The 17,220-nt window shown below is 63.5% G+C and overlaps 1 protein-coding gene across 2 annotated transcripts; it reads right to left on the bottom strand.

Moving 5' to 3' along the window:
• Nucleotides 1–259: 259 nt before the first annotated feature.
• E2F4 (E2F transcription factor 4) lies at nt 260–16,866 on the bottom strand. Of its 2 annotated transcripts, XM_075008892.1 has the most exons (10): nt 16,704–16,866; nt 12,565–12,674; nt 11,808–11,969; nt 9,226–9,269; nt 7,462–7,523; nt 6,941–7,217; nt 6,298–6,474; nt 4,749–4,796; nt 2,631–2,675; nt 261–1,116 (listed from the first exon to the last, which is right to left on the bottom strand). In XM_075008892.1, the coding sequence occupies exons 1-10, from the start codon at nt 16,827–16,829 to the stop codon at nt 1,001–1,003; spliced, it is 1,167 nt and encodes a 388-aa protein (XP_074864993.1). In that variant the 5' UTR covers nt 16,830–16,866; the 3' UTR covers nt 261–1,000. The 2 variants fall into 2 exon arrangements, with proteins under 2 accessions (XP_074864994.1, XP_074864993.1); XM_075008893.1 differs by lacking the exon at nt 2,631–2,675 and having other exon boundaries at nt 260–1,116.
• Nucleotides 16,867–17,220: the final 354 nt, after the last annotated feature.

Below are 17,220 nucleotides of genomic sequence, written 5' to 3'. Positions count from 1 at the left end.
CCCCCTGCCCCAGCTCGTCACGGCAGAGTACTAGCCGACAGCTCTCTGCCCCACTGCCCCAGCTCGTCACGGCAGAGTACTAGCCGACAGCTCTCTCCCTCTCTGCCCCAGCTCGTCACGGCAGAGTACTAGCCGACAGCTCTCTGCCTCCTGCCCCCTGCCCCAGCTCGTCACGGCAGAGTACTAGCCGACAGCTCTCTGCCTCCTGCCCCCTGCCCCAGCTCGTCACGGCAGAGTACTAGCCGACAGCTCTCTGCCCCACTGCCCCAGCTCGTCACGGCAGAGTACTAGCCGACAGCTCTCTGCCCCCTGCCCCCTGCCCCAGCTCGTCACGGCAGAGTACTAGCCGACAGCTCTCTGCCCCCTGCCCCAGGCGGGGAGCGCAGACGGACCCCCAAGTGGCAGGAGAAACGCCCTCGTCGCACAGCTCCGAGAGAGAGAGCGGGAATCACGTCCCTTTGCACCTGAGCCTGGAGATTTAACCCACAAGCCTGACTGCAGGATAGCTAACCCTGCCAGAAGGGGCTGCATGGTGCGTGGCTCAGCCCCGAGGGGAGCGTGGTGCCTGGCTCGGCTCAGGCCAGCCCAGCCCCTGCCAATTGCTCTTCACCTGGCAAGCGAACTACCTGGCTCAGGGAGGAGCAGCACCCCCGGGCCGAGCTCTGCGAGCTGCCTAGGAGATGCAAAGTGCCCACGGGAGTGCAGGAAATCCAAGGCGTGCGGGTGGGAGGAAGCTCCAAGAGGCACACAGGCAGAGCTGCACAGGGCCGGGTCACGCCCACGGCACGGATCCAGTGGCAAGACAGAGCTGCAGAGGAGGGAGGTAACCAGAGGCCCCGGCTGTGCAGGTGGGAGCAGAGGCGCCATAGGGAGGCTCACGGCCACAAGTCCGCCTCTTGCTTCTAGTCCGGCCGGAGCCCCTCGGCGAGCACTCGCACCGCGACCCTCTCCGAGCCAGCGACAGAGCAGGCCGGGCTCCTGGCCAGCCCCGCCCCGCAAGTCAGAGGTTGGGGATGGGCACGTCGAAGAGGTCGCAGACGCCTTCGCTCTCGTCCAGGTTGTAGATGTAGTCGTGGTCTCCGGGGGGAGGTGAGAGGCGGAGCAAGGGAGCGAACACTGTGGAAGAGAAAGCAGCATCAGGCTGTTCGTAACTCCAGCACCAGCCCACCTGTCGCCTCCCAGGCCCAGCACAGGGACCTCCCGTCACGTCACCCCGCGGCACCCAAGGGCCGGCGTTCCCTGCCCCCGGTGCCTCCCAGGCCCATCACAGGGACCTCCCATCACATCACCCCGCGGCACCCAAGGGCCGGCGTTCCCTGCCCCCGGTGCCTCCCAGGCCCATCACAGGGACCTCCCATCACATCACCCCGCGGCACCCAAGGGCTGGCGTTCCCTGCCCCCAGTGCCTCCCAGGCCCAGCACAGGGACCTCCCATCACATCACCCCACGGCACCCAAGGGCCGGCGTTCCCTGCCCCCAGTGCCTCCCAGGCCCAGCACAGGGACCTCCCGTCACGTCACCCCGCGGCACCCAAGGGCCGACGTTCCCTGCTGCCTGGTGCCCCCCAGGCCCATCACAGGGACCTCCCATCACATCACCCCACGGCACCCAAGGGCTGGCGTTCCTTGCCCCCGGTGCCCCCCAGGCCCATCACAGGGACCTCCCATCACATCACCCCGCGACACCCAAGGGCCGGCGTTCCCTGCCCCCGGTGTCTCCCAGGCCCAGCACAGGGACCTCCCATCACATCACCCCGCGACACCCAAGGGCTGGCGTTCCCTGCCCCCGGTGCCTCCCAGGCCCAGCACAGGGACCTCCCGTCACGTCACCCCGCGGCACCCAAGGGCTGGCGTTCCCTGCCCCCAGTGCCTCCCAGGCCCAGCACAGGGACCTCCCGTCACGTCACCCCGCGGCACCCAAGGGCTGGCATTCCCTGCTGCCTGGTGCCCCCCAGGCCCATCACAGGGACCTCCCGTCACATCACCCCACAGCACCCAAGGGCTGGCGTTCCCTGCCCCCGGTGCCTCCCAGGCCCAGCACAGGGACCTCCCGTCACGTCACCCCACGGCACCCAAGGGCTGGCATTCCCTGCCCCCGGTGCCTCCCAGGCCCAGCACAGGGACCTCCCGTCACATCACCCCACGGCACCCAAGGGCTGGCGTTCCCTGCTGCCTGGTGCCCCCCAGGCCCAGCACAGGGACCTCCCGTCACGTCACCCCGCAGCACCCAAGGGCTGGCGTTCCCTGCTGCCTGGTGCCCCCCAGGCCCAGCACAGGGACCTCCTGTCACGTCACCCCACGGCACCCAAGGGCTGGTGTTCCCTGCTGCCTGGTGCCCCCCAGGCCCAGCACAGGGACCTCCCGTCACGTCACCCCGCGGCACCCAAGGGCTGGCGTTCCCTGCTGCCTGGTGCCCCCCAGGCCCAGCACAGGGACCTCCCATCACGTTACCCCGTGGAACACAAGGGCCGGCGTTCCCTGCTGCCTGGTGCCCCCCAGGCCCAGCACAGGGACCTCCCAACACATCTCCCTGCTCCTCCTGCAGCAGCTGAGGGCTGGCGTTCCGTGAGGCTGCCTCCTCCCCCCCCGCCAGAGGGCCTACGAGTGACAGCCCCGTCCCCCCCGACTCACCTTCAGAGGACATCAGCTCTTCCAGCAGCTCGGAGTTCAGACACTCTGGAGGGGAGGCAGCAAGTGAGGAAAACGGTGCTAGTCCGCTCCCCCACACCACCATGCAAGCCCCATAAAAGACCTGAACTGCAGGGAGGAGCGCTGGAGCAGCTCAAAGCAAGCTCAGGCCCCAGCGACTCCTGCTGTGGGAAGGGCTGGGGCGGGGGCAGAAACCGGGCAGGTAAGCGGGCATCAGATGGGCCAAAGAACCCTGCACTAGCTGGGAACAAAGTGTGGGCTGGGGCAAGCCCCAGAGGGCCCAGGTCTGAGCCTCTCCCCCTGCCGCGCTCCCCGAGACAGCGCCGCCAGCTGACCCAGGTCGGGGCCAGTACCAGTCATGCTCACTTTTCCCAACCTGGACATATTCCAAACACTTGTTAAAAAATAAAACTGCACCAGAAGTTGCCCCGCTGAAACCCAGCCTGGTCACAGCCCTGGAGGGCACGTGGCTTTGCTGGCGTGCATGAGGGGCTTTAACAGAAAGGCTGCTGGAAGCAGGGAGAAGTTTGAAAGACATCTGATCGCTTCTACTCCATGAACCCAGACACTCATGGCAATGTGACCAAGGCTGGACTTCAGCTGTGCCCATGAACTCCTACAGAGATTTTACCAGCTAGTGCAGGGGTGGGCAGTCACTTTCGATGGACGGGGCCACCGCAAGGGCTAAGGCTGCACCCTTCTGGGAGTGGGAGGGGCGAGGAAGGAGGCAGAAGGGAGCGTGGGGTAAGGAACTGGGGTGCAGGAGGGAGTTTGGGGGAAGGAGGGGTTGAGACCTGGGGCAGGGTCTAGGAGGGTGCCCGGGTGCAGGAGAGGGTTCTTGCCTGGGGGAGGGGTGTAGGAGCGGGTGCAGGGCCTGGGAGGGAGTTGGGGTGCAGAGCCAGAGGCAGGTTCTGCCTGGGAGGCGCTGACCTAAGCAGCTTCTGGCCAGCAGCCCCCTCTGCCTGCCAGCAGCCCCAGCCCCGCTCAAAGCATCTGGCTGCTCCATGTGGCTCTCCCAACTGCAGGGGAGGGTTTTATGCACCGTCCACACCCCCAGCGAAATCTCTCCCTTCCTATTGGCTGATTTGGCCGGGGATGGGGCCAGTGAACAAAGCCCTGCCTTCGCCCTGCCCCCACAGCACCGCAGGAAGCGGCCAGCTGCTGTGAGCAGCACTGAGCTGCGCTGTGGGCATGGCAGGCGGGATCTCACCAGCCCTGCTCTAGGACAATCACCACCCCGGGAAAGACACACCCGAGAGGTGCTTCTGCCCCCCCGCAGCCGGCTCAGCCTGGCCAAGAGGGAGCTCCGGAAGAAAGGGGAAATTACAACACAAACTGCACAGCAACGGTAAGAGGCACGGTGGAGACCCTGCCGACCCGGTGGGAGGCTTGGAAACCAAGCAGTGGGCTAGGAAGCTAGGCCTGTAACCCCGTATTCCCTCCGCACCACCACCAGTGCAAGAGCAGCCCCCACCCCAGGGCAGAAGCCCAGGGGGCCGGGGCACCTGCTGCAGGCCCCATCCCTGGGTCCTGCCATCGCTGCTGTGGGTTTCAAACCAGATGCTTTACCACCGTAAAACCTGTCGTTCAGAAGAGAACAACCCAAGGGCCTCTCCCTAGCTGCTTCACCCCGGCCCAGCCTGCACCATGGGGAACTACAGAGCAGAGAGTAGCCCAAGCCAATGCCCCACTGCAGAGATCATCCGTACGCTGGCCCTGTGCGCCCAGTACCAAACTATCCCAGCTGGGCTCTGTCTCACCCCCTCGTCCCAGGGGCTGCCGGGGAGCCGAGAACACCGGTTTACGTTGCCACAAGGGCAAGTCGGTCCATGCCTGACGTGCTCACAATGGCCAGGCTTCACCATGATTGCCGGCAGCACCCGTACGCACGGCCAGATTCACACCGCTGTCCTTCCCCAAGCCTCCAGAGGCACTCAGTATCCAGCGAGCCTGCAGAGGCGCCACTCAGCAGCCTTAGGAAACCCGGCCCTTCCCTTAGATGAACCTCTGTCTTGTGCCACGGACAGGGAGGGGGACTGACCCTCCTCCCCGAGAGCACAGGGAGGGCAAGCAGGCACCGGACGGGAGGAGTCAGCGTACCTCGCGTGGGGTCGAACATCTCTGACAGGTCTTTGGGAAGTTCCAGCACTGCAAAGACAAGGACCCAAACAGGCTGGCGTTGTGCCCAGCAGCACACGCCCTGGCTCCGGCCCGCTGCGGCCCAGGACGCGTGTCCTCACTCCTAGGTCCCACGTGGCCTGGCAACCACCGCCCCCCGGGCCTGGAGGGGGCACCGCCGGCTGGTTATACCACCCAGTCCCAGTCAGGTGCTTTTCACCGCAGCCAGTGGCAATTCAAGGACAGTGCCCAGGATACATACAGCTCAGAGGCTGCGGGTCGTGCAGCCATCAGGTCACATGGTGTGACCCCCAACCCAGGATTTCCCCGGCTCCCTTCAGCTCCTGGGCCTCACCTGCCCCTCAGAGCTCCTCCTATCTAGGGGCCACTCCATGAGGCCCCTGTTCCCATGGCATTGGAGCCCTTCGCATTCATTAACAAACACATCCTGAACCCCAGCACGGCACAGCCAGGCTACCACAGAGGTCTTGGACAGGCTCGGGCAGGCTGGCTCAGGGTCAAACAAGCAGCCTGTGCAGTAGCAGAGAACCAACCCAGACCCCTGGGCAAGCATTCTCCCCACCCGACCCCCTTCCAGCCACTGAGCGGAAGACCACGACTACATGGGCAAGCAGACAGGGCAGGGAAGTAGGTTCGTGCAATGGCCTGTCCCATCTGCCCAGACCCACCAGTGGGAGGGGTGGAGACTGTAACCCCCTGCGTGTCTGCTCTGCCCATCACTCCTTCCCTGGCAGGCTCCCTAATCGCCTCCCCTCTTCCTCCTGCAGGCATGACAGAGCCCCCCCAGCACCCTCAAACTCCTCCAGCTCAGCCCAGGCACTTCCAAGGGGCTGGCCATTCTGCACCACCCCAGGGTGGGAAGGGAGCCCGTGTCCAGGACAGGAAACAGAACAGGGGCCTTAGCTGCATGCCAGTGAAGTGCCCCCACCCTTCGCAGAGCTGGGCTATTTGTGGTGCCTGGCTGGAGTCCAGCTCCCAGAGAGACTGCACACCGCTTCCTGCCTATGTGGCTGCACCATGTGAACAGTTGGGTGCCATCCTGGAGCGGCTGCGCCCCGCCGAGGTGATGCCCGTTTCGCCTGCAGTGCTGGCAGGCTTCAGAGCTCATCCCAGAAGAGCAGCGAATGCCTCTCTGGGGGCTCAGAGAGAGGCTAGCTGTCCGGCAAACCCTCCCACCAGCCGAGGGAGCAGCCCCACGGGAGCGGCTGAAAGCCCCCGTCCTGGGGCACTCCCACCCGAGCAAAGCCCTGCAGGTCTGGCAGGGACTCTGAGGTCAGCTTGCCCACCAGTGTCAGACCGCACATGGCAAACAGCCTCTCGCCTGAGACAGCTCTACTAGGAGCAGCCACGGCCCGCCTCTGCCGGCCCCTCCATTAGTTCCTAGCTTGGGAGGCTCAACTGATGCCTCACAGCAGAAAACCAAGCAGAGCTCCGCCCTGTGTGGGCAGTGCCAGCCTCATTTCAGCCCTTGCCCGTGGTGGAGTCCCCCTGGCACCAAGGCCACACTCACTCTCTGTGGGACCCGGCTTGACTGGCTCAAAGGAGGCAGAGGGGCTGGGCAGGACGGAGCTGCTGTCCAGCGAGGCCGACGACTGGAGCGGCTGCGTGTCCAGCGGTGCCGGCTGGTTGGCTGGCGCAGCCACCGCACTGAGAGAATCGAAGTCGCTGCTGCTCTTGGGCTCTGCCGCTGAAACACACAGATGGGGAGGGAGGTCTCAGGGGGCCTCCACAGCAGCAGAGCCAGCTGCTCTCAGGAGCACTGACGCGCACTGGGGCCAGGTTTGTCAGCAGCGCACACAGCAGGCTTTCCACCTGGCTCTCACGCCCCAGGTGGGCCTGCGTCACTCGCGCACACGGACTCAACCCCTCCCGGAGGCTGAGACTGCCCCCAGAGCCTGCAGGACACAGCAAAGGGGATAGCCAGCCTGGCCCCAGCCGCCCCTGGGATTCACTGATTCAAGTGCTCTAGTAATTCCACTTCAGCTCCCAGACACGTCGCCCAGGGAGGAGCTGCTTGATCCAGTGGGGGAGAGCCATGTTTCGTCGTCCCAGGGCCGCGTGGGTCCAGCCATTCAGAAGTGCTCCCGTCAGAGCCCTAAAGCCTTCCCCCCATTCCTAGCTGGTACCTTCCCACTCTCCTGGCCACCACCCACCTGCGCTTGTGGTCTGTGCAGCCGGGCTGTCCTGCTGAGCGCTGCTGGGCGTGGACGGCTGAGTTCCGCTGGGGACAGATGCCTCCTGAACGGGGGCAACGGGCAATCTCTGTGGCTTAGCAGGCATGACTGGCTGGCACTGAATGAGGTCTTCAGGAGGAGGCACAGGGAGCACCACAGGGGGAGAGCTCAAAGCATCCTTGTTGACAAGGAGGACGTCGATCGGCCCGCTAGTGCTCTTCAGGTGAATCTGATACTTCTTCTGCCCGTTCAGGCCCTGAGGTAACCAGGAGGCAAAGGACCCGACACAATTAATAGCGTTCCTCAACCTAGGACTTCCGCACCCAGGGCCTGGCAGGGCTCAGCATGTTACTGGAACACCCCTCCCTCCGCCCACTGCCGCCCTTGCTCCCAAGGCCGTGGAATGACCCTGTTCCCAAGAACCCAGCAAGCAGTGATCCACCCCAGGTCACCTTCGGCCTGGCCCGGCCCAGCCCAGCCCAGCCCAACACAGCACGCACCTCCGGAATGGGAACCTCTAAGCGAGTGCCTGACGGGGCTCGGATTGCTAGGAGGGTGTCACCTGCGAAAGCAAACTGGTCAGCATGCAAGGGGATGCCTCTGACCGCTGGGGCCCAGCCAGCCTCTCCCCCAAGAACTCCTCCAGCATCCCAGCTAGCAGGGCTTCCCGGGAAATCAGCATCCACCCCTCACACGCCACCCCGAGGAAATCACCAGAGCTCCCTCGCAAGGCAGGGCCAGGACGACCCAAGAACGCTTGCAACGTGCCACATGCCCTTCCTTCTCCCCAGAGGCTTGCCCTTGTGCCCCCACTGGCGCTAGCTCAGCCCACTGATGCAGCCTGACTCCCAGGGAGGGGCTCTGTGCCACCACAGGCCCCAGGTCAGTTTCCACAGGTGCCAGGCTCTGAGCCAAAGGAAGAGGGACCTGCGTGGGGAATATTGTTCGCATTGGTTTCTAAACATGCCCCAGAGCCAGGGCCAAGAGAGCCCACAGCACAACAGCAGCCAGTGAGCAAAGACACTCGACCCCTGAGTCTTCACCCTTTGAGCTGCGAGCACAGACAGATCTCCAGCCAGCTGAGGCTCCGGTCCTGGGTTTTTAAGTCCCGGCTGGACAAGGTCCTGGCTGGGATGACTTAGGTGGGGCTGATCCTGCCTGAAGCAGGGGGTTGGACTAGATGACCTCCTGAGGTCCCTTCCAGCCCTGTGATTCTGTGGCTCACTCTTACGTGGAAAGCTAGAACTCCAGCAGCAAACAAAAGGGGTCAGTGTCTCCCCAGGAAGAGGAGCTGGGGCAAGGTGAGAGCTCCGGCAGAGAGTGACCCTAGAAATACGCCTCGAGAGAGCAGCCAGGCCCTGGCTTGCAGGAATACCACGTGAGTTCTCCCTTAACTCCGAAAGCAAGACTCGAAATACCACACTTGCAGCTGGCCCACGTGCCGCTGACATTTCAGACTTTACAGGGCATAAGTGTGTTTTGTTTTGAATTTTGCTTTTAGCGCTGCCTGGTTTATTAATGAAAATATGTAACAGGGAGGAAAAGCCCAAGAGTCCTAAGAAAGGAAGAACAGCAAGAGGGTAGCATCTTTAATCTCAGCCAGGCAACTCAAGGTTGCTCCGGTCAATCCCCTGGCCCAAAGCAACTTGTTTTACACAAAGGCTGTTGACAAAGCTGGTGGTGTCTGTAAAACGGGGGATCCTAAGGCACCCATGTAAATGCCAAACTTCCAGTGTTACTAGAGGTTGAACCTCTCTAGTCCGGCACCCTCGGCATCCAGCCAGCGCTGAACAGTCAAGGGGAGTGAGGTTACATAGGGCCTTGGAGCGACAAGGCCTGTAGGAATGAGGCACAGAACAAGGAACGCTGGTTCCTCTCGGCTGCACGCAGGGCCTGGAGAGGACTCAACAGTGATCTCCCTAGGAAGGGGTGGGCCTGCCAAGGAACCCTGGCACGGAAAGCTTGCCCACAGGACAACAGGGCCCCAGAGACAGGGACAGAGTAGACAGCCCCTGGCTAGAAGCGTGTTCCAGGGAATGTTATGCTTTCCACCTTGTGCAGAACAGTCTGAGTCCCACCCAGGACTCCCTGGCCTGCAATGACACAGCTGAACCTGATTGGCAGCTGATCCCCAGGGCTGTGGGAGAAGAGGGCACAGGCTGAGGCCACAGCACATCTTGGGGACCTGGGAAATGGGGGAGAATGGCTCCTTCTGCTGCCTCAAGCCACGGGGGATCAGTCAGAGACCAGCACCATGTACTCACCTGTGAAGCACTTGCAGATATCTTCGTGGGTCACAAAGGCTAACGTTCCTGCAGTTAAGGAAAAAACGTGCAGCTTCCTGAGGGGGACACAGGATTCAAAGAGCACCTGTCGTGGGGTCTCCTTCCTGCACGCAGAGAAAGGAATTCCCAGAAGACTCTAAATGCCAGCAACAGAGCTTCTGAAGTGGTCTGGAGGGGAGCTCTACCTGCACACAGAGCACTGCAAGCCAGGTGCACGGCAGCAGGGGTGACGCTCAGATAGGAAACCTGCCAGAGCAGCTACACGCCTGCAAATGTAGCACTGCTGACTCAGAGGCATTCGTCAGAGTCTGTACTGAAGCAATGGTGCAGCCTGGTGCTAGTGGAACACCGCATGGCCAGAAGTGAGGCGCAGGCATGTCTTTGAGGGAAGTAACCTTTCAGCTTCCCAACGGAACTCCCCCCAGAAGTGGAAGGGGGGAAGGGACAGCTTTGAGCACTGGCCCGCTGAACCTGGGGTTGTGAGCTCAATCCTTGAGGAGGCCATTTAGGGATTGGGGCAGACAGACATCAGGGATGGTGCTTGGTCCTGCCAAGAGGGCAGGGGACTGGACGAAATGGCCTCCCGAGGTCCCTTCCAGCTCCAGGAGATGTGTATCTCCAATTAGACATATTCACATATACAAGTGGAGCAGCCCCCAGTGGTCCAGGAGAGATTCCAACACTGATTGCACCCGCCTCCCTCCCCGCTCCCTGCACTGGCCCTTGGCCGGTTTGCTACCCGCTGGCTCACGTTGCCGCCTGCTGTTAGTCCGCGGCTGTGTGCCTGGTATTATGAACTGCTTGTGTGCGGGGGCGCCGAGTAGCCCCAGTGCTTGCCCAGGATTCCACGGCGCTAGGCGTGATGCAGACAGCCCAAGCCGCAGCGTGCCAGGGTGGCGCAGCGCTCCGTGGGGTTCCTGGGAAAGGCGCTACGGGAAGAGAAGCCCGGCCCGGGGGAGGAGAGGGAAGCGCCGGAGCCGGGGCGGGGTTGCGTGCCAGGGTGGTGCAGCACTCCGTGGGGTTCCTGGGAAAGGCGCTACGGGAAGAGAAGCCCGGCCCGGGGGAGGAGAGGGAAGCGCCGGAGCCGGGGCGGGGGCGGGGTTGCGTGCCAGGGTGGTGCAGCGCTCCGTGGGGTTCCTGGGAAAGGCGCTACGGGAAGAGAAGCCCGGCCCGGGGGAGGAGAGGGAAGCGCCGGAGCCGGGGCGGGGTTGCGTGCCAGGGTGGTGCAGCGCTCCGTGGGGTTCCTGGGAAAGGCGCTACGGGAAGAGAAGCCCGGCCCGGGGGAGGAGAGGGAAGCGCCGGAGCCGGGGCGGGGTTGCGTGCCAGGGTGGTGCAGCGCTCCGTGGGGTTCCTGGGAAAGGCGCTACGGGAAGAGAAGCCCGGCCCGGGGGAGGAGAGGGAAGCGCCGGAGCCGGGGCGGGGGCGGGGTTGCGTGCCAGGGTGGTGCAGCGCTCCGTGGGGTTCCTGGGAAAGGCGCTACGGGAAGAGAAGCCCGGCCCGGGGGAGGAGAGGGAAGCGCCGGAGCCAGGGCGGGGGCGGGGTTGCGTGCCAGGGTGGTGCAGCGCTCCGTGGGGTTCCTGGGAAAGGCGCTACGGGAAGAGAAGCCCGGCCCGGGGGAGGAGAGGGAAGCGCCGGAGCCAGGGCGGGGGCGGGGTTGCGTGCCAGGGTGGTGCAGCGCTCCGTGGGGTTCCTGGGAAAGGCGCTACGGGAAGAGAAGCCCGGCCCGGGGGAGGAGAGGGAAGCGCCGGAGCCGGGGCGGGGGCGGGGTTGCATGCCAGGGTGGTGCAGCGCTCCGTGGGGTTCCTGGGAAAGGCGCTACGGGAAGAGAAGCCCGGCCCGGGGGAGGAGAGGGAAGCGCCGGGGCGGGGGCGGGGTTGCGTGCCAGGGTGGTGCAGCGCTCCGTGGGGTTCCTGGGAAAGGCGCTACGGGAAGAGAAGCCCAGCCCGGGGGAGGAGAGGGAAGCGCCGGGGCGGGGGCGGGGTTGCGTGCCAGGGTGGTGCAGCGCTCCGTGGGGTTCCTGGGAAAGGCGCTACGGGAAGAGAAGCCCGGCCTGGGGGAGGAGAGGGAAGTGCCGGAGCCGGGGCAGGGGCGGGGTTGCGTGCCAGGGTGGTGCAGCGCTCCGTGGGGTTCCTGGGAAAGGCGCTACGGGAAGAGAAGCCCGGCCTGGGGGAGGAGAGGGAAGCGCCGGAGCCGGAGCCGGGGCAGGGGCGGGGTTGCGTGCCAGGGTGGTGCAGCGCTCCGTGGGGTTCCTGGGAAAGGCGCTACGGGAAGAGAAGCCCGGCCCGGGGGAGGAGAGGGAAGCGCCGGAGCCGGGGCGGGGTTGCGTGCCAGGGTGGTGCAGCGCTCCGTGGGGTTCCTGGGAAAGGCACTACGGGAAGAGAAGCCTGGCCCGGGGGAGGAGAGGGAAGCGCCGGAGCCGGGGCGGGGTTGCGTGCCAGGGTGGTGCAGCGCTCCGTGGGGTTCCTGGGAAAGGCGCTACGGGAAGAGAAGCCCGGCCCGGGGGAGGAGAGGGAAGCGCCGGAGCCGGAGCCGGAGCCGGAGCCGGAGCCGGGAAAGGATATCTGCTGTTCTGCACGTCTTCCGTCACGTTTCTGATGCTCTGCTGCACCCACAGCTTCTGCTGCTCCAGCTCCTGCTCCCGCTGCTCCAGGTCCTCGATCTCCGCCTGCAGCTCAGTGAGCTTGTGGGCTCTCTCGCGCGTGTTGCAGCCCGGGCCCACGCCCCTGGGCCGGACAGACAGGGGTGAGCGACCCGCCCCACCGAGAGAGAGCCGGGGCTGCCCTGCCGGGGAAGAGGAGCAAAGCCGCCCGCTCCTCACACAGGCTGTGGGCAAGGTCTTCAACCCCTCACGGCCGCCTGCGGTCCCCACCCGCCCCCGCCTCACTCTCTCCTATCCTGCACCCGCTGGGAGGAGCCCATCGTCCACCTCCTCACGGAAGCCCACCCTCAGCCGGGGGCAGACTCCCTCCTCTCTCCACACCCGGAGAGGGAATGGAGCCCCGACCGCAGCTAATGCGCCCCCAGAGCAACAGCCATGTCGCTCAGCCACCGAAGAACTGGCAGTAGCATCTTCCCACCATTGCTACTGGCGCGGCTCAGCCGGGGAGCGCTAGCTCTGAGCAGGGCTGACGAAACGCCAGCCGAGGCTGCAAGCTGTGGCTCTGCCACCAGTCCTAGTGCAGGTGGGGCCGCAGCAGCCAGGGTGGGCAATTTCGGAGGGGGAAGTGGATGTGGGCAAGGCCTCACACAGAAAGCAGCCCCCAAGGCCCCGCTCTCCCCGAGCCCCGCCACACCGCTCAGGACGTCGCCAGCACTCACTTCCACTGGATGCTGTTCTTGGATTTCTTCTCTATCAGCCCAATGCCCTCCAGAACATTGGTGATGTCGTAGATTCGCCGCTTCTGCCGCACTGCCAAGGTATCCGCTGCCTGCGCGCCAGAGAAGGATGGCTGACTCCAGAAATCCGCAGCTGCATTCTGCCTCCCCCCGGCTTCCAACAGCCTTGCCTGCGTGCCCCCACTTCTCAAGTCACAGACCCTGCTCCCCAGGGCATCAGAACTACTGCGGCTCTGAGCCACAGTTACAGACAAAATCAACCCCACAGTCCGTGTTCCCTGTAAGCTGAGTGCTTGGGCAGCCACCCAGCTCACTAGTGAAGCACCCACAACCAGCAGCCTGTGCTTCTATGGGCGGTGCACATCCACATATGCCTCGGTGCACAGAACAAAATTTATTCCACAACTTCCACGACTCTGGCTGGAAAGTGCCACCGCCTCCCTGGAGTGAGCTGCCAACATCTCTTGAATGGGAATTGTTCAGCCCAGGCACTAAAATCAAGCTTGGTCCTCAAAATTTCAGCCCCCTCTTCTATTCTCCTTCTGCACAGGTCGGGATGGCTGCGATAAGACTGCACTTAGGTCATCACCTTGACTCTCTTGGCTCCAGGGCCAAGTGTCCACACGAGATGTTTCCTCTGGTATAACTGTTCTTTGCTTGGCAGTACTGCTGTATTTAACACACAGGGAGTCCCCAGCAAGGAAAGTTATTGCAGTTTCCATCCCAAGTCACCCTAAATAAGTGTGAATTACATCAATGCTGGGCATTGTGAACAGCTGGCACGGGTGTTCTAACACACCCAGCGCCACTGGGTATTGCAGGAGACAAGTCTGGTCACCTTCCTACAGTGCAGCGCTCCAGAAGCCACCGTTCACTTTCAGTGACGTTGACAACAGGCATCCCAGCTGGCAGCCACCTCTGAAGGAAACACACACCACTTTTCTGACAGCAACCTCCTGCTTACCCCTGAAGCCAGACAGAGGTCAGCAGTGTTAATCACAGAATACTAGAACGGGAAGGGAGCTCGAGAGGTCATCAAGCCCAGACCCCTGCCCTCCCATCAGGACCAGGCTGCTCTAGACTACCCCGACAAAGGTTTATCTAACCTGCTCTGAGCTATCTCCTGTGCTGGAGACTCCACAACCTCCCTGGGCAACTTATTCCAGGAACACACAGAGAGCTGATGTGCCACGACATATAACTCCGCTGAGGCATGTGGCACTGGTAGGATTTCCACGTGTAGACAAGACGTGGGCTCAGGCTTTGAGTAAAGCACAGAGCCCACGCTGCTGCCTCTGAGCAAAGATCTCCGATGGACAGGGACAATTCCCTGCCTACAAGCTACCTTCAACCCCACAAAGTACAAGGTACAGACGCAGGCCCCGGAAGCAATAAGCGACGGCTGCGTTTGCACAGCTCTGCTGGCTCACAATACAGCCAAGGGCAATTGTTCACGTCTCAAGGGCTCCCCTGAGTTCTGGCGAGACAGGAACAGCCCGATACCGGAGACAGGTCGTGCTGGATGCCTGGTTCTCTTGGCCCAGACTGCTCAGGCACTTGGGCCTTCCCGCGGCTTGACCGTGGAGCCGGCAGGAGAGTAAAACGGCTCAACAAGGAACAGAGGGGGTCTGTCAGGGCTGTTCCATCTTGTGCAGACGGTGGGCTGGCCACAGCTATACAGGGGTCAGACGAAACAATCCAGTGGTCCCTTCCAGCCCGTGAAATATTTACTGGGCCAAAGAAAGAGAATGTCACTCTAGCACCCACCTTGCCATGGATAAGGCTGAGGCTCCTCTCTCAGGCCCATCCTCGCTCCCAAAAACCCCCCTGACAACAGCTGCTTCAAAACCAACAAGGTCTGGGCAAAGTTTCGCTTTTGCCAATCAGCATTCCCTGCCCCCAAGCCCCAACCACATGAGAGCAGAGAAATCCTGCCCAGCTGGAGACAGGACCTCTGCTGCACCCTCACCATGCCCAGACACACAAGTGCTTCCTTCTAGGTCATCCAGCCCTGGGCTCCCACGTGGAGGCCTGGATCTGCACCTGCTGCCTAGGGCAGCACTGGGGATCCCAGGGAGATTCCTCCAGCTGCCTGGAGCGCCACTGCCCAGACAGGCAACCCCAGAGAGACCCGCTTCTGAAGAGTGAGCATTCCACTCTCTCAGGTGTCTGGACACTGCCAGGCAGCTGGCAGCCTCTGCCCACAGCCACCACCTACAGGATGCCGGGGATCTCTGATAGGTGCCAACAGTTCTCAGAGGCAGATGCCCATCCCAAATGTCACTTTAACATCACAACACCCCCTTACACACACGCAGCAGCATAAGCAGCAGCTCCCAGGGCAGAGAAGGCTCAGGAGGCTGAGAAGGCAGGATGCAGCCAAACACCAGGACAGGACATTAAACAAGGTCCCTGTAATACCATGACTGCACCCAAGGGGAATATGGTACCTCCACTTACCCCAGGCTGAGCCATACCCCAACCTTGCCCATGGCTTCCTACCCCACCCCCACCACTCCGTCCCTTGCAGCCCCAGTCAGTCGCCCCTTTCTACGCCCACCTCCCAGCCCCTTCCTGAGTGTTAGTGTGATGGAATCGGGGGAGTGCATGTGAGACTCAGGCTGGATGTGAGAGTCAAGCAGATCAGCTCCCAGTGGCTGAGGATGACCGTGGGCCTACAACTGGCAGGTAATACGTCTGCCCTGAACAAAGAGGAGGGAGGAGCCAAGCTGGGTTTGAATCGGGGGCAGCAGTTAGAGGCTGGGGGAAGAGAGAGCTGGAAGGCAGCCAGCCTGAGGAGGGGGGAAGCTACACCCCAGAGGGGCCCCCCTCGGGGTCTTCTCCCCAGGACGGGTTGGAAGGACTGTCTCTGACTGCTGTACTGTCGCTTCTGTGAAAAACTGGGCATCTGTTGCCTAATAAACCTCCTGTTGTACCTGCTGAGTGAGAGTCACTCCTGCCAGCAAATGGGGTGCAGTGCAGAGGGACCCCTGAACCCCATCACAGTTAGTTTATCCAAAGCATCTCTTTTTCACAAAGGGAGATTCAAGCTGCCTTCCAGAGCTGCACAGTTTGACAAGACTCCTTACTGGGGTACAGTAAGACACGTCAGTGATCCAGGACATACTGGGGTGAGAGAGCTTCGGGGACAAACTGTGCAGTATGCTTTTGTGATACATAAACGCGCAGATCGGGGATCACTTATCTGAGCAAATGCACATTCACCTCACCACCTGCATGCAGCTACCACTTGACACTCAAGACAAACTCCTCACACCCTGCAGGAATCCCCTACCCGTCTGCAAAAATCCATGGACAGAGAGATCCTCTCCCGCCCGACTGTGCCCTCCTGTTGAGGGAGACGCTCTGCCTGCTGATGGACAGACAGCTCCGTGCCCATCTCAGAGCACCCTCCCATGCATACTCTTCACAAACAGCTACCACACCCCTGCGGTCCACACACCACATGGAGAGCGACGTGCCCCTCTGTGCGCCCCCCAGACAGTTCCCACATGCCTCTAAGCTCCCCTCCTCAACGGGCTTCTCCTCCCATCTGCCCTCCTTTCCCCAAAGCACCCCCTGCAGACTTCCCCCACAAGCACAGCCCCTTCCAGCTAGTCCCCTGCTTCCTCCCAGCGCAACCCCCCAAACCCCCTCCAGAACAGCTCCCACACGCCTCCACTCTACCCCAAAGAGCTTCCCCTCCCGGCTCCTATGGCCCCACATAACCCCCACACCGCTTTCCCTACAGGGCAGAGCCCCCACCCAGACACACGCAATTCCCCCCACACCCCTCCCAGAGTGGTGCCCTCTCCCTCTTCAGAGAGCAGACCTCCGACAATCCCCCCACCGGGCAGACCCCGCCCCCCGACAATCCCTCCCCCCAGCCCCCCCGGGCAGACCCCGCCCCCGACAATCCCTCCCCCCAGCCCCCCCGGGCAGACCCCGCCCCCCGACAATCCCTCCCCCCAGCCCCCCCCGGGCACACCCCGCCCCCCGACAATCCCTCCCCCCAGCCCCCCCCGGGGCAGACCCCGCCCCCCGACAATCCCTCCCCCCAGCCCCCCCCGGGCAGACCCCGCCCCCCGACAATCCCCCCCGGGCAGACCCCCCCGCCGCACCAGCTTGAGGTCCAACACGCCGTCCTTGGCCTCCTGCAGCAGCGAGACGAACTTGGTGGTGAGCAGCCCCAGGCTCTTCTCGTGGCGGCTCGGGGCCCCGGGCGGCTGCTGCCCGGCCTCCGCCATCTGCCTCCCCGCGCCGGCGCCGGACCCGCCGCTTCCGCTTCCGCTTCCGCTCGCGGGGCAGGCCGGGAGGCCGCGGTCACGTGGTGGCCGAGGGGCGGAGCGCTAGGCGGCCCCGGGCGGAGCGGTCACGTGGCTGTGTGCCCTCGCCCCGCCCCTCCGCTGCGTGTGTGTGTGTGCGCGCGCGCGCGCGCGGGGGGAGGGGGGCTCAGCACGTGCTCCCCCGGCGGGGGGAGGGGCGGAGTAAATTCTGTTCCGCGCACCGAGGCAGAGCGGCTGCGCACTACCCCGAGGGGCACGCGTGCCGGCTGGGTTCCCACCCCCCCGAGGGGCACGCGTGCCGGCTGGGTTCCCACCTCGAGGGGCACGCGTGCCGGCTGGGTCCCACCCCCCC

Source organism: Carettochelys insculpta, chromosome 14 (assembly GCF_033958435.1).
Source record: "Carettochelys insculpta isolate YL-2023 chromosome 14, ASM3395843v1, whole genome shotgun sequence".
NCBI lineage: Eukaryota > Metazoa > Chordata > Testudines > Carettochelyidae > Carettochelys > Carettochelys insculpta.
The sequence above is the reverse complement of the archived record's forward strand: the minus strand, read 5'-3'. Positions and strand labels throughout refer to the sequence as shown.

Coding starts and splice junctions, on each gene's coding strand:
- E2F4 (XM_075008892.1), bottom strand. CDS start 16,829: ATGGCGGAGGCCGGGCAGCAGCCGCCCGGGGCCCCGAGCCGCCACGAG. Junction 6,475..6,940: donor TGCACAGACCACAAGCGCAG/GTGGGTGGTGGC, acceptor TGTGTGTTTCAG/CGGCAGAGCCCAAGAGCAGC. Junction 1,117..2,630: donor AGAGCTGATGTCCTCTGAAG/GTGAGTCGGGGG, acceptor TCTCTTCCACAG/TGTTCGCTCCCTTGCTCCGC.